This window comes from Pimephales promelas, chromosome 3 (assembly GCF_988280905.1).
Source record: "Pimephales promelas chromosome 3, fPimPro1.hap1.1, whole genome shotgun sequence".
NCBI lineage: Eukaryota > Metazoa > Chordata > Actinopteri > Cypriniformes > Leuciscidae > Pimephales > Pimephales promelas.
Window position 1 is genome coordinate 6,638,301 of NC_142771.1, and position 15,555 is coordinate 6,653,855.

The window sequence follows — 15,555 nt, forward strand, 5'->3', positions numbered from 1 at the left end:
GATGCTTTTATCCAAAGTGACTTGCATTGCACTGCATTCCAGGCTATTCTATCAGGTAATGCGTGGCGTAGACGTGCCTGGCGCAGCGAGGACTGACTTATAATGGCTTGCTTCTAGGTGAACGGGCTGTTTATAAATGTTTGTCCTTAGCAGTTGTGTGTGTCTGTGAAGTTGTTAGCGTGCCATACGTGCTAGATGCTGTTGCTAATTACACTGCCACTTCTCTAAAGATTAGAGACAGAGCCACGTCCACACTTTAATTATCAAGAAATCAATGCGTCCCACCCGCTGAGACGTGCAGTACGTCCAGATGGTTTGCATGGGCTATAATGGACGGCACACGTTTGTGGAAGAGACGCTCTGAGTTACAATATTGATCAAGAAGCTAAATAGCATTTAATTAGTGGAGATTCACTCCTATTGGCTCTCTGTCAGCACAAAGAGATGCTGACGTTTCCACGCACGCCTAGACCGAAACCATGAGATCTTTCTGTATTATTTTTTGTCTTTCGCAAAATGTTTTAAAGCAAATTCTTGGTCAAACACTTGTTTAATATATCCATCGATCCTGGGGGTCTTTTCCAGAGTGTTTCTGGTCTATTATCATGGTTTATGTGCAGAAGCAGCAGCGAGGTGTCAGGTGAGGGGAAGGTCATTGGTTTGGGATGTGTCGTAAAAGACTATACTGAATAAATGCTCCTCCCGCTGGGGTCGGATGAACCCAGAGAAACCCAAACACTGAATCTGAACCCACTGACCTTCTGGAAAGAAACAGAGACTCATTTGTGAAGGAGCTTACGTTGTGAATCGTGGATTCAAGAGCTTCACAATATTTAAAAACACCTAAATTGTTTCAAACATAGATCATGATTCTCCCATGATTCTCAACTGACAACTAGTTTACTAGAGGTTCTGATGAAATGTTAATTTCTGCAGTCTATTAAAATTTTGAATGATTTAATGACTCGCTCATAAATACTACATTTGTTTCGTGACTGGATGAATCAGCATTTTTGAACAAATCTCTTGATTTAATGATTCAATAACTCACTCATAAATACTTCTTCTTTCATGAAAAAAATGAATCAGTGTTTTTGAGCAAATCTCTTGAATTAATGATTCAATTACTCGGTCATAAATACTTCACTTGTTTCATGACTGGATGAATCAGTGTTTTTGACCAAATCTCTTGAATTAATGATTCAATTACTCAATCATAAATACTTCACTTGTTTCATGACTGGATGAATCAGTGTTTTGACCAAATCTCTTGAATTAATGATTCAATTACTCAATCATAAATACTTCACTTGTTTCATGACTGGATGAATCAGTGTTTTTGAACAAATCTCTTGAATGAATGATTCATTGACTCACTCAAATGCTTTGCTTGTTTAATGACTGGATGAATCAGTGTTTTTTGAACAAATCTCTTGAATTAATGATTCAATAACTCAATCATAAATACTTCACTTGTTTCATGACTGGATGAATCGAATCAGTGTTTTTGAGCAAATCTCTTGAATTAATGATTCATTGACTCACTCATAAATACTTCACTTGTTTCATGACTGGATGAATCAGTGTTTTTTGAACAAATCTCTTGAATTAATGATTCAATAACTCACTCATAAATACTTCACTTGTTTCATGACTGGATGAATCAGTGTGGTTTTGACCAAATCTCTTGAATTCAATAACTCACTCATAAATACTTCACTTGTTTCATGACTGGATGAATCAGTGTTTTTTGAACAAATCTCTTGAATGAATGATTCATTGACTCACTCAAATGCTTCGCTTGTTTAATGACTGGATGAATCAGTGTTTTTTGAACAAATCTCTTGAATTAATGATTCAATAACTCACTCATAAATACCTCACTTGTTTCATGACTGGATGAATCAGTGTTTTTGACCAAATCTCTTGAATTCAATAACTCACTCATAAATACTTCACTTGTTTCATGACTGGATGAATCAGTGTGCTTTTGACCAAATCTCTTGAATTCAATAACTCACTCATAAATACTTCACTTGTTTCATGACTGGATGAATCAGTGTTTTTTGAACAAATCTCTTGAATGAATGATTCATTGACTCACTCAAATGCTTCACTTGTTTATTGACTGGATGAATCAGTGTTTTTGAATGAATGATTCAAAGATATTTTCTAACAATAACTTGTCACCACCTGATGGTGTAGCGATGTAATTGATATAATCTTTATTTGAAGTGCCATGTTTCCTTCTAAAGGTGATTTCCTCTATTTTCTCCCCATTTTTTCTGTGACATTAATTTTTGTAACAGAAATAAAGATGCTGTGTGGTTGAAAAAGGCGGTTTCATGCCAATACATGATCACTTCTCTCTCTTTCTGGCTCATCGGCAGCATCAACACAGTTTTTAATGTTTGCTGTGATGATGTGAAATGTTTAATTGACACAGGCGGATCGTTGTCGTTTAGGAATAAGATTGAGATCTTTTATAGATCGAACATGCATCTCTATAAGATTTAGATCGGGAAGAGTTGTGTCTGTCGGAGATTTATCTAGTGCAGGGTGGATCAACCTCAATGTTAAGAAGTGATGCGAGTGCTTTGTTTGTACAAAAAAAAACATAATTTACCACTTTATTTACAAAATATAAATCTCCAATGCACATTTACGCAACAACATCTGCTCTCGCATCAACAGAACTCGCATGCATCACGCGTTGGATATTATACTTTGTAAATAAACTGGTACTTTTTTGTTTGTTTTGTTTTTTACAAAGCAAGCACTCGCATTACTCAATAAAATTGGGGTTAAACCACTGGAGTCACATGGATTACCTTAATGATGTCTTTACTAACTTTCTGGAGCTTGAAAGTGGTAGTTGCGGAGGGACAGAAATCTCAGATTTCATTAAAAAAATTGTTTTAAAGATGAACGAATGTATTAACAAGTTTGGAACGACGCGATGTTGAGTAGCCTAATGACAGATTTATTTATTTTTTTTATTTTTTTTTTTTGGGCGAACTAACCCTTTAAGATTAAAAAATAATAATAAGTCTGACGTTTTTTTTTATAATGGCTTAATTTTATAGTTTAGTCCCAGTCTTTCCCTCTTGGTTTACTGTCATGGCTCTAGACAGGACCCGACCGCCGGAGGAGTGAGTCAAGTTTTAATATATGTTATAGTGTTGTAAGACAGTGAGTCACTGGCAATGGGATTGTTTCTGTCTGGAAGTCATTAGGGTTTGCTTTGGTCCGTCTTTGAGCATATACACCCCGGCTGATGACGTGATCTAGATTTAGACTCCACTAACTCGGTTCTGTTGAGTCTCTTACACTATTGAAGCTGAACAAGCCGAAAATATTTCATAACGCCAATTAAACTCTTTTATTATTTCATTAAAATGTATGTATTTTTGTTACGACAAGTACCTTTTCTTCCTTTTGTGTACTTGCAAAAGATTGTTCCTCATGTTTTGTGTTTAACTTGAATGCCTCGCCACATAGACTAAAATAAAGCTTAACATCTGATGGTTAAAGTTGTGATGCAGTTGTGATGGAGTTTGTAACTCTGTATTGATTGGCCACATTGAAACACTGCATGTTGCAGCTCTATTTAATTTAACGCCGACGTTTAACGCCTCGTGACTAAACAAAGGGCGCCAATGTGATTGCACACCGACACAGAAAAAGCCAAAAAGCGTCATTTATTCAAAAAACGCCTCGGGTTCACTTTTTAGTTTGACGCGCCACGTCAAAAACTATCCGACCAATGAGATTGGTGCTTTTCTCACGTGTTTGGAGCTTCTGAAGTTACAGTAAAACACAACTTGGGGGCGCTCAAACACAAAACGGTCTTGCCGAGCAAACATACGTAACGGAGAAGATCTACGCCAAGTAGTGTCGCCGTCTACACAACCAGGAAGAAATAAGACGAGGAAGATGCGAGGCAAGATGAATATAGAGCTGCTGTTCTCGTTGGTGCTAGAACATAAAGAACTACATGACAAATAGGGGTGGGGAAAAAAATCGATTCTCGATGCATCGCGATGCGGACGTGGACGATCCTGAATCGATTCACAAATGTCAAAAAATCGATTTCAATTTTTTTTTTTTGATATGTATTTATAATAACGTAATATTGACGGAACGCGAAAGACGGAACTCTGAAGCGCGGAAGTGCAGTGGCGGGACCGTCTGTGGCGTGCACATAACAGAGATGAGATGGAACGCGAGATCCAAACACCTTCCTTGTTAGGTTAAAAGCTGACGTGTGGAAATATTTTGGCTTCTGAAGTTGAAGGGGGAAAGGAGCTGGACAAGAGCCGCACTAGTTGTACGCTTTGTGGAATAAAACCAACGACGGAAACACGACAAATATGATAAGCCATATGACACCTTTCCAGCCAGAGGAGGAAAAACACTCGGCTGCACCAGTCGTTATATTATTTATTTACTACAAGTATGCTCCTAGTTCAGGCACACATTTATTTTCCTGGTCGTTCTTTGTAATGTTAATAAAATATATTGTGCATTAATTCTTTATGGGTCATTAATTTGTACTTTTAAAGCAAATTATTTATAGTCACACACAAAAGATTCAGATAATCGATTTGTAACATTATAAATGTCTTGTACTTTAACTTTTGATCAACTTAATTTATCCTTGATGAATAAAAGTATAGATTTCTTTTTTCTTTTGCCCAAAAAATTTAATAAAAAATCTTTCTGACTCCAAACATTTGAACGGTATTGTTTAATGTTACAAAAGCTTTCTATTTCAGATAAATGCTGTTCTTTTGAATTTCTGGGTGATTCTCTGAATCGGGTGCCCTTCAAGTCCCCCAAACTTGCTTCAAATATTTTCAATTGAAGGAAATCACAAAATACATTTTAATGCTGTCAATTAATAACCAGGTGCATTTGCATTATAATGCAACAAAATTGCTTTTGAAAAAAAATGTAAAGTTAATAAATGTAAAGATAATGAGTTGCCTAAGTAGTAGATAACAAGCATGTTTGCATGTCCTCACTAACCATCATTATATTTTCAATGAATATCAAACAAATAAAAAGTGCAATTAATACCAAAATGTTGCTGCTGCTAATATAATCATATGTTGATCTAGTGTATTTTCGTTTACTGTTGTGAAATGGAAAATCAATAATCGGTAATCGAGAATCGTTAATAATCGAAAATCGACTGTAATCGAATCGGGACTTCAATAATCGTAATCGAATTGAATCGGGAAATCAGACAGATTAACCACCCCTAATGACAAACGTGACAGGGACTACAAACATCTTGATAAAAGAATACTGATATGGAGTGGTATTGCAGAGCAAATTGGCGCCATCTAATGTCAGGGAATGGATTTGCATGTTCACTCGGCTCATCGTCAGCGAAAATCGTTTGGGTGTGAACACAAAAAAACGTGTTGAAAAACGCTGACGAATAACGCGCGCTGACATTCGTCACGGTGTGTACGGGCCTTAATGGCGCTTTTCTACTACACAGTACCAGCTCGACTAGACTCGCCTTTGTTTGGTTTTCCACTGTGTAAAACTCGTACCTGTTCCTGCTTTCGGGTACTTTTTTTAGTACCACCTCCGGCGTGGTTCTGAGCCGGTGCTAAAACGTGACTTGAAAACAATGCCAACTGCTGATTGGTCAGAGAGAATCGTCACATCATCATTACACGCGCCAGATGGGGTCTCCAGAATAACCCCGCCATTTTTAAATAGTTTGACCAGAGATAGTTACTAAACTTACTGTTATTATGGCGATTCAGAAGAATACGCCGTGTTCAAACGAGGAGGTGCAGACTTTCCTTTGTATAAGATTCGTATACTCGCGTATAAGATTACGTTCATGGCATCGCTATGACGACCGGGTACTAATTAAGAAGGTACTGTCTGCAATGGAAAATGGAGCGAAAAGCGAGCCGAGTCAAGCTGGTACTAGTAATGGACAACGCCATAAGACCGAGGCCCCGCCCACACTACTGCGTTTTCGTTTAAAAACGGAGACCTTTTGCTACGTTTGCACCTCCCGTCCAGACTAAAACTGAAAATACAAGACCTAAAACGGAGGAGTTTAGAAACGCTGATGCAGAGGCTCTATGATTGGGTGTCATCAGTCATGACGTGTCCTTCCCTGATTGGCCAGCCACGCACATGCCCAGTGTTGGTGAATGGTCACGTGATCCGCGTTTTCAGTCGTTTTAATGTAGACGGAGATCAATTCAGATAAAACGCTGGTGTGGACGGTGATCGTATTCGTTTTAATTATCCGTTTATAAACGAAAACGCAGTAGTGTGGACGGGGCTTGAGTGCTTTAAACACTTTTTAGACATGATTTTTTTTACACATTAACAGGAAAACACACCAAAGTTTGAGCAAATCATGAATGAGATCACTAGTGGATTTTTGTAGAATCTTTGTTTGTTTTTCGGGTATCGTGGGAGAGACGCAAAGTAGATATGCAGGAACAAGTCTGTTCGGATCTCTCTCACTCATACACACACACACACACACACACCACCCACAGGGAGGAATGTGTGGGGTTGAGATCCCAGCATTCCTGTTTTAAAGAGCCCCTGGTAGTTGCCATGACTGAATTGTGCTTGAAATGGCTGCTTGGAGCAGAAACACAGTTAAGATTTCACCCTGAATGCTTAATTACATTTGCATCAACAAAACAATTGTTGGATATAACGACAAAAGCACCTGGCAAAGATTAATGAAGGTTTATTGAGAGAGTGGTTATTTTCTTCTCTGAAACGTACTTGTCAAAAACGGCTGCACTTTTAGTTTTTCAAGTCTTGTGTTTGTAAATGATATTAGTATTATTTATACACGATATATTATAGTTTATAATTATAGCTTAATTTTCAGTAGTTTGTCATTTTTATTTGTTTTATACTTGTAATTTTGCCATTTAGGTTTAATTTATTTTAATTTCTCCAGCTGTATTTCAGTGTTAATTATATATTTCCAGTTAGTCATTTTTAGTGGTTTATCTTGAATGTATTTCAGTTGGTTGCCAAGGCAACATTTAAAGTTCTAGGCATATATCTTTATTTTATTAAAGTTTAATTTCAATTAACACAATAGTTTCAGTTAACGATATACAGAGTGTTTGTGTAGATTTTGTTGGTCATTGGAGCTCATCAACATGATTGTGATGTCTTGATCATGAATATTTCTGCATTTGTAGTTTTTGCGGTTTAGTTTCAGGGAATGTTGTGGTTAGCCTGGAGAGGAGTTTCTGTAAATCACTGTGGTGTAAAACATCAAAATCCCGCTGGAAGTGAAAGAATCCTGTTTTCAGCAACACGAGCTGAAGGAATGGCCTCATTACCGCAGAAATGTCCCGCAGATGTTGTTGATACGCCGGTGTGTTTGACTGAGGGAGAAGCCTGGAGGACCCGAGTTTATCTGTCAGATCATGTGGTATTCTTATCGTTTGTCTTGCTGGATGTGAACAATTTAGCTTTTTTGTTTATAAGTCCGTCTAATTAGGTAGTGTAGTTTGTGCCACATTTTCCGTCAGACTCTAATCAAGAGCAGGTTTGGTTGCAAACACTTTACAATTTGTGTAACTAACAATGCGCACTACTTTTATCATTTCTTAACCTTAGTTAGGCCAATCTCTGCGTTTAGTTAATGAACTAACATGAATAAATGATGAGGAATTGTATTATAAACTGACATTAATCAAGGTAAATAAATTATTTTTAAATTTTTATTTTTATTTTTTGGCCATATTTGCTATATCATGGACTTATGTTAACAAATGAAACCTTAATGTAAAGCGTTATAGCAATATCAACACCTATATCTACTGGAAAATACCAGTGTAATGAAATGAAATTAGCGTAATGAAAAGGAAAATTAGTGTCGTTACCTAAAGAATAAAAGGAGTTTGCGAAGGAACTAAAACGAAGAAAAATAAATAAAAGAACAAGGTTTTGTTTTAATTTAACATGCAAAATGTTAGTTTGTGGTTTTGTTGCTGCGTTTTTTTTCCCCTGATTAAATCATCAAATTGGTGCTGTGTTTTAAGGAACGAAAGCTAAAAATAATGTGCAAAACTAGTCAACAAAGATAGATACAAACACAAATAATATTTAAAATGTCACTGAAATGGATCAAAATGCGTATGGGCTATAACAAGCATCAGATTGTATGTTGCAGCCTGAAGAATGTATATTTACGTTGAAACTGGTTTCAGATCAGCTCCTCGCGTTTTAATTCCGAGTCTTAATGTTGTTGGCAACTATTCCAGACACGTACGAGTGCCGTCTCTGTTTCTGAACGAGAGCAGGATTGAATCCTCCGTTCATTTGTTAGTGAATAAGCGAAGTCTTCCGCTGTATTCTGGGATAATTGAATACGCTGGGTGTGATGTGTGTGTGCCAGGGCTGCAGGGGCCTGGCACAAAGTTTAGGACAAGGCTTGGCACAAAAACACGTCACCTAGTGCCAACCATATGGACCGTGACGCTAAAAGAAAACGAGTGTGTGCGTGTTTCAAAACTTACGTGTTTCTAAGACAGCTTTCTTTATGTTCTGTCCTCTGTTTTACAGGTTGAAATTAAGGGGATATTAAAATGCTGTGAATTTTTTTATTTTGTCAGTAATAGTGTCATAACTTTGAGCAACTTGAAGCGATAGTCGCTTAGTTGAGAAAAATTCTTGTTTATTGCTGGATTTGTGCATATAAGTTAAAGGTATAATTAACTTTTGTTTTTAAATAAAGACTTTTCAACCGCGTTTATTTGGGGAGAATTGTGATGTTTTTTGAATAGGGGTGTAATAATATATTGTCGCAATACAAAAATTCGATAATATGTATCATGGATTGTGACTATGTATAATTCACCCAACATGAAAATACTGAGTGAGTTTTAGTGTCAGTACTACATTAAACAACTGTATATAATGTTGAATATAATGTATTAATTAGGGCTGGGTACTGAGTTCGGTACTTTTTAGTAGGGATGCACCGATATGAAAATTTTGCCCGATACCGATATTTTTTATATTTGAAAGCCGATAACCGATATATCGGCCGATAAACTTAAATCCAAATTTTTATCTAATTTTGACTCTCACAATTAAAGTCTCACAATTAAATCCATGTCCCAAGCGCACAATTATAATGATGTTCTCATTATAGTGTTGTATAGCTAATATCACAGATTTGCGTTGCACAAGTTGTACCGAACCGTATTTTCATTTTTTTGAAGAGATTTCAATCATATTTCAAGAAATTCAAAAGCATAAACAGTGCTCAACAAGTGTCTCAGCTGAAGGGAATAATACATTATTTATCGGCTTTAATATATCAGACACATTTTCTAACCAAGCCGATAACGATAACATTAAAAATGAACATATATCGGCCGATGCCGATATATCGTGCATCCCTACTTTTTAGGTACCGACCGAATTGCCTCGGTACTACCGAGTATCGAAACATGTCTAGTTTTTCGGTTCCAAATTTCGGTACCCAAGTGGTTAATCTCGTCAATGTCAGTGAAACAATAAGCACGCAGTATGATAGGCTGTGGCGAAAAACACTAGTTTATGTGGCTGCTCATAGACGTAGCTCATCGCACGTGAGTGTGTGTGTGCGTGTAAGCGTCCCAACCCAGATGGATAGAAAATATGTGGAAATGATCCAAAGTGTACCTATGTGCCAGACTTTTTTACATGTCAAAATATGAGTGTGAAAAAATCAACAAACTGAAAAATAAAATAAAATATGTAGGTATTATTAAATTGTTAACTGGTTACATAAAATTCCAGTATCGAAGTCAAGGTATTGGTATCGGTATCAAACATTTTGTTACGATACCCAGCCCTAATAATAATGCAATGGTCTGATATTACCAGTAAAAAGTTGCATTATTTTAAATATATCTAATCAGTGATGGAGTGAAAACATATTTGTCTACAATAATTCAGTATTTCCAGCTTGAGAATCATGAATATTGTTATTCTGGTGTCTCTATTTACACGCACAGGATGCGTTGGGTTTCCAACAAGATGTCCAAGACTATTTATTTACGCATTTTAAAAAGAAACTTGTTTCTTTTATTGTCACAACAGAACAGAGGAACATGAAAATATGTTAAAGTTCTGATAAATAAAATAATAATTAGTCCCTACATTGCCTTATAAGCTATCTTATAATTACAATGTCAGCTTGCTTATCCCTTTACCTGCACTTTTTAAATTCTTTCCATCAAGCTACATCAAACCATTTTCAATCATCAGTTGCTGCCTGCCTCCTAAAACCTACTATTTAGCGATTCTAAATCCATTACAGAACGACAGTCTTGGCGTCGTTTGATTTCACACACGTGTAAAAGAAAAGCTAACTTTTATGCTCAAGATACGTTTGATACTTTTTCTCTATGTCTAAATGTTCACTCCTCGTAAGTCTAACTTACATTTTACAATGCAGGGACGGTAACTAGAGATATGCTAGTTATAAATACAGTAATCATTACTTTATTTAGGCAGAAAAAGTTCATTGTGGTTTCCAAGCTCATTAATGTTAACGCTAGCTGGCTCTACACGGTATGGTACCCTTGGAACCTCAACAGACCAGGTATCATTTAAAGCAAGCCTTACCGTACTGTACCATGCAGTGGAAAAACGCCAAAGCATGCCGTACCGAACCGAACCGTACTATAGTGTTGTCACGGTACCAAAATTTCAGTATTCGGTACCGATACCAGTTAAAATTCACGCCACGGTTCTCGGTACCAATTTCGGTACCAAAGCTTAGTTTAAATTTACATATATTTAAGTGTTTATCACGGTTACAAGTATGGAAACTGTACATTTGTTTTATAAACACTTTAGAAAAAGATTAGATAAAATGACCTAAAATAAACAATAGTATACACTAACACATTTTTAAAGTTGTTTGTAAAGTTTTAATCCATTATTTATTTAATGCACAATGAATTAAGTGAACAAACATGAACAATCAGGTGTTTGTAATAAATAACATTTTCAAACATTAATTAATGTTGTAAAAATATATTGTTCACTCAATGTGTTGATAACTAAGTAATGTTGATGAATGGTATCTTTGTAGCATTACCATAAAACATGTTTTATTTGACTTGACTGTCCTTTTATTAATCTAAAACTGCATTCATATTTAATTTTAAAAAGGCTTTTTAAAACTGCTGAGTTATAAAGGCAAGAATACGTCTAGAACTGGCACTGACATTAAATGACAATACTAATACCATAGTACTCTGGTGTCGGGTAGATACTACTGTGTTCATGTACTCGTAAAACTACCCCGAAAGCACTTTAGAGGCTGTTCACATGTCGCGCGTGTTTTTTAATTATATTTTTGCGCGTGCTTATTCTTTCCAAAGCGCTTGCTCTCACGCGGCGTCTGTCGTTGCTATGCAACGCCAACGAGTTTTTATTATGAGCGCGCTTGAATCGCGCCTATATTTGAAATTGCGAATTTGCATGTAATCGGCCTCTTATGGCAACGTGACATTAGCCTAATCCCAAATATTTCCATATGTGGCTCTTTCCTCCTTTCGTTTCAACAAGTGGATTCAGAGAGAGAGAGCCATATCAGCGTTATGAAGAGGACGCAACTGTGCACGTTTCAGACATCGCGTCTAGAACAGAACTGGATTAACCTGGTACTCGGTACCTAGAAAAGCTGGTACCGTAAAATTTTTTTTTTTTTTTAGTACCGACTTGGTACCGAAGTACCGAGTTTTTTGACAACACTACCGTACTATGCAGTGGAAAAGTGCCATAAAACCAAATTTAGCATTTTAATCAACAGTTTTCTTTTTTTAAGCTTTTATCATATATCTTGGAGTATCGCATTCATTTGGTATCGTGAGTTTAGGATGGTGAAATGTATCAAGAAAAATGATATTTTTTGTAATTATTGTGTGCATTGTGATTTGCAAAGCTACAATAACTGTTTTCAGTGTGAGCCGTGTCATGTTTTCGTGGACGAGGGCTGTTGGTGTTGAGACTGAATATTAGTTCATCGAGGGGCGTCTAATTTTAGCATCGCTTGGAGATCCACTTATACTCCTGAGCTTTACTGCCACAGTCGTCTTGGTCATAAGAGAACCAGTGTCTGAAACACATCAGGGGTGTTTACGTGCGTCTAATAATCGCACACCGATTACACTTATTAAACGACTGCACATAAGGTCATGTAAACATAAACGCTGTGAACTGTGCTCTTATCAGGCAAATGTGGACACACCTAGAGTTTTGCCTGTGTCTGTGGTTTCCTTTTGCATGTAAACAACTTTAATATCCCTACAGGAGCTTATTCACTACACCTCATCTATGAAACGCAAGCAGTTTTTATGCATTAATTGTTTTTCAAACATTTATACGCAATGAATATTGTCACTTCAGACCCTCTTCAAAATGTTAAACGCCCTGTTTTCCACCATATACACACACACACCCATGTGTTTTGAAAGTGTGAATCTTTGTTTTGGCTGCTGTTCCCCTTCCTGGCTTCATGTTGATGCTTGTTTGATCCATGAGGATTATATCTCTTTAGTTGATAATTGTCTCTCTCTTTCTCAGGTGCACATTTCGGTTCCCCAGTACGAACATCAAAATCACGTTCACGGCACTGGCGAGCGTCAAGCGCGAGAAGAGGGAACCGGAGTCTCCTGTGAAAGTGGTTCAGCCACAGATCTCCCCTTTAACCATCAACATTCCCGATAACATCGCTCACCTCATGAGCCCCTTGCCCTCGCCCACCGGCACCATCAGGTACTCACTAACACACTCTCTCACTCACTTTCACTCGCTCACTCTCCGTCACTCTCGTTCACACACACTCTCTCGCTCGCTCACTTTCACTTGCTCACTCTCACTCACTCTCGTTCACTCTCTCGCTCTCACTCTCACTTGCTCACTTTCACTCGCTCACTCTCGGTCACTCTCTCGCTCACACACACTCACACTTTTTCACTCGCTCACTCTCGGTCACTCTCTCGCTCACACACACTCACACTTTCTCGCTCGCTCACTCTCACTTGCTCACTTTCACTCGCTCACTCTCACTCACTCGGTCACTCTATCGCTCGCTCACTCTCGGCCGCTCGCTCACTCTCACTCACTCGGTCACTCTATCGCTCGCTCACTCTCGGCCGCTCGCTCACTCTCACTCACTCGGTCACTCTATCGGTCACTCACACTCTCTTGCTCGCTCACTCTCGGCCGCTCGCTCACTCTCACTCACTCGGTCACTCTATCGCTCACACACACTCTCTCGCTCGCTCACTCTCGGCCGCTCGCTCACTCACACTCTCACTTGCTCACTTTCACTCGCTAACTCACTCACTCTCGGTCACTCTCTCGCTCACACACACTCACGCTCGCTCACTCTTGGTCACTCTCTCACTTACGCTTACACTCGCTCGCTCACTCTCTCTCTCACTCTCACTTTCTCACTTTCACTCGCTCGCTCACTCTCACTCACTTTCACTTGCTCACTCTCGGTGACTCTCGCTCACACACACTCACACTCACTCGCTCGCTCACTTGCTCACTTTCACTCGGTCACTCGCTCTCACTTTCTCACTTTCACTTGCTCGCTCACTTTCACTCGGTCACTCGCTCTCACTTTCTCACTTTCACTCGCTCGCTCACTCTCACTTGCTCACTTTCACTCGCTCACTCTGTCACTTACACTCACTCGCTCACTCTCACTTTCACTCGCTCGCTCACTCTCACTCACTCACTCTCACTTGCTCACTTTCACTCGGTCACTCGCTCTCACTTTCTCACTTTCACTCGCTCTCACTTTCTCACTTTCACTCGCTCGCTCACTCTCGCTCACTCTCACTTGCTCACTTTCACTCGGCCACTCGCTCTCACTTTCTCACTTTCACTCGCTCGCTCACTCTCACTTGCTCACTTTCACTCGCTCACTCTGTCACTTACACTCACTCGCTCACTCTCACTTTCACTCGCTCGCTCACTCTCACTTGCTCACTTTCACTTGCTCACTCTCGGTCACTCTCTCGCTTACACTCCCTCACACTCACTTGCTCGCTCACTCTCTCACTTTCACTCGCTCGCCCACTCACTCTCGGTCGCTCGCTCACACTCTCACTTGCTCACTTTCACTCGCTCACTCTCGGTCACTCTTTCGCTTACACTCGCTCACACACTCTCTCGCTCACTCTCGCACACTCGCTCTCATTCACACTCACTCGGGTTGAAAAGTTAAAAGTGTTTCTGTGTAGCTTCAAGGCGAGTTGAGACTGAAGCGCTGATGTTGGTGGTGTTTGAGTGTCTGCGCTCGAGTGTGTGTCTGCAGCTGTGTGTCCTTTATGGAGTGATTTGATTGAGTTTGGCTCCCACGTTAATGAGGCAGTTTCCTGTTCTGGAAAACCTCCTCCTTCCATCTGTTCGCATCGGCCCGTTTCACTAGATGATTTTGGGAGTGTATGGTAATGTATTCTGTGTGTGTGTGTGTGTGTGTCCCTCAGCGCTGCTAACTCGTGCCCGTCCAGTCCGCGGGGCGCGGGGTCCTCCGGCTACAGGCTGGGCCGAATCGTGCCGGACCTGCAGCTCATGAACGACAACTCTCAGTCCGAGAACGACAAGGAGGCGTCAGAAGGAGACAGCCCGAAGGTGCCCAACCTCACGAGGAGCGACACTACCGGACTCAAGTTTGGGGAACGGTTTAAACAAGTCTCTTATGCTCAACAAGGCTGCATTCATTTGTATGAGAATTTTTATGGGAACAGAAAAAATTGGAGAAATTACTGTTTGAAATAAGTGTTTTCTATTATAATATTATGTTAAAATGTATTTTATTTCTTCAGTGTCGCATGATCCTTCAGAAATCACTCTAATATGATGATCTGATGCTCAAGAAACATTTTTGATTATTATCAGTGTTGGAAATGGTTGTGCTGATTCTAGTTTTGTGAAAAGTTTAGGGTTGGTGAGATTTAAAATAATAATAATTGATTAATACTCTAATTCAGCAAGGATGCATTAAATCAAGTGACGTTACAAACTTTTAATGTTTCAAATGTTTTCTATTTCAAATAAATGCTGTTCTTTTATATCTATTCAGCCAATAATTCTGAAAGAAAGGTATCAAGGTTTCAAGAAAAATATTAATCGGCAAAACTGTTTTTTTCAACACTGATAATAATCATAAATGTATCATTATGATCATCAGATCATAATGATTTCTGAACGATCATGTGGAAAATACAGCTTTGATCGCAGGAATAAATTACATTTTAGATTTAAAATATATTATATAAAATATATTTGAATAAATTTTGGGGGGGGGGGGTAAAAGTACACTACCTGCTACTGTAGCGGAGCGGGCATGTAATTTTTTTTATTATTATACATCAAATAGAATGTATAATAATTCAAATCATGTATTATTATTTTTTTTTTAAATATATAGATATATGATATATGTTTTTGCTGGTAATAAAAGCCATAAAACACTAATTTTATCATAAACTTTTTGTCAAATAATGTGCTGCA

General features: G+C 38.5%; 1 protein-coding gene across 6 annotated transcripts in view; it reads left to right on the forward strand.

The window, feature by feature from the left end:
• foxk2b (forkhead box K2b) overlaps nucleotides 1–15,555 on the forward strand; it is a 66,721-nt gene that overhangs the window by 42,888 nt on the left and 8,278 nt on the right. For all 6 annotated transcript variants that reach the window (XM_089128103.1, XM_089128106.1, XM_089128102.1 and 3 more), the window contains exons 7-8: nucleotides 12,610–12,801; nucleotides 14,529–14,673. In XM_089128103.1, coding sequence (XP_088984229.1) covers nucleotides 12,610–12,801; nucleotides 14,529–14,673 — 337 coding nt within the window. The remainder of the gene's footprint in view (nucleotides 1–12,609; nucleotides 12,802–14,528; nucleotides 14,674–15,555) is intronic.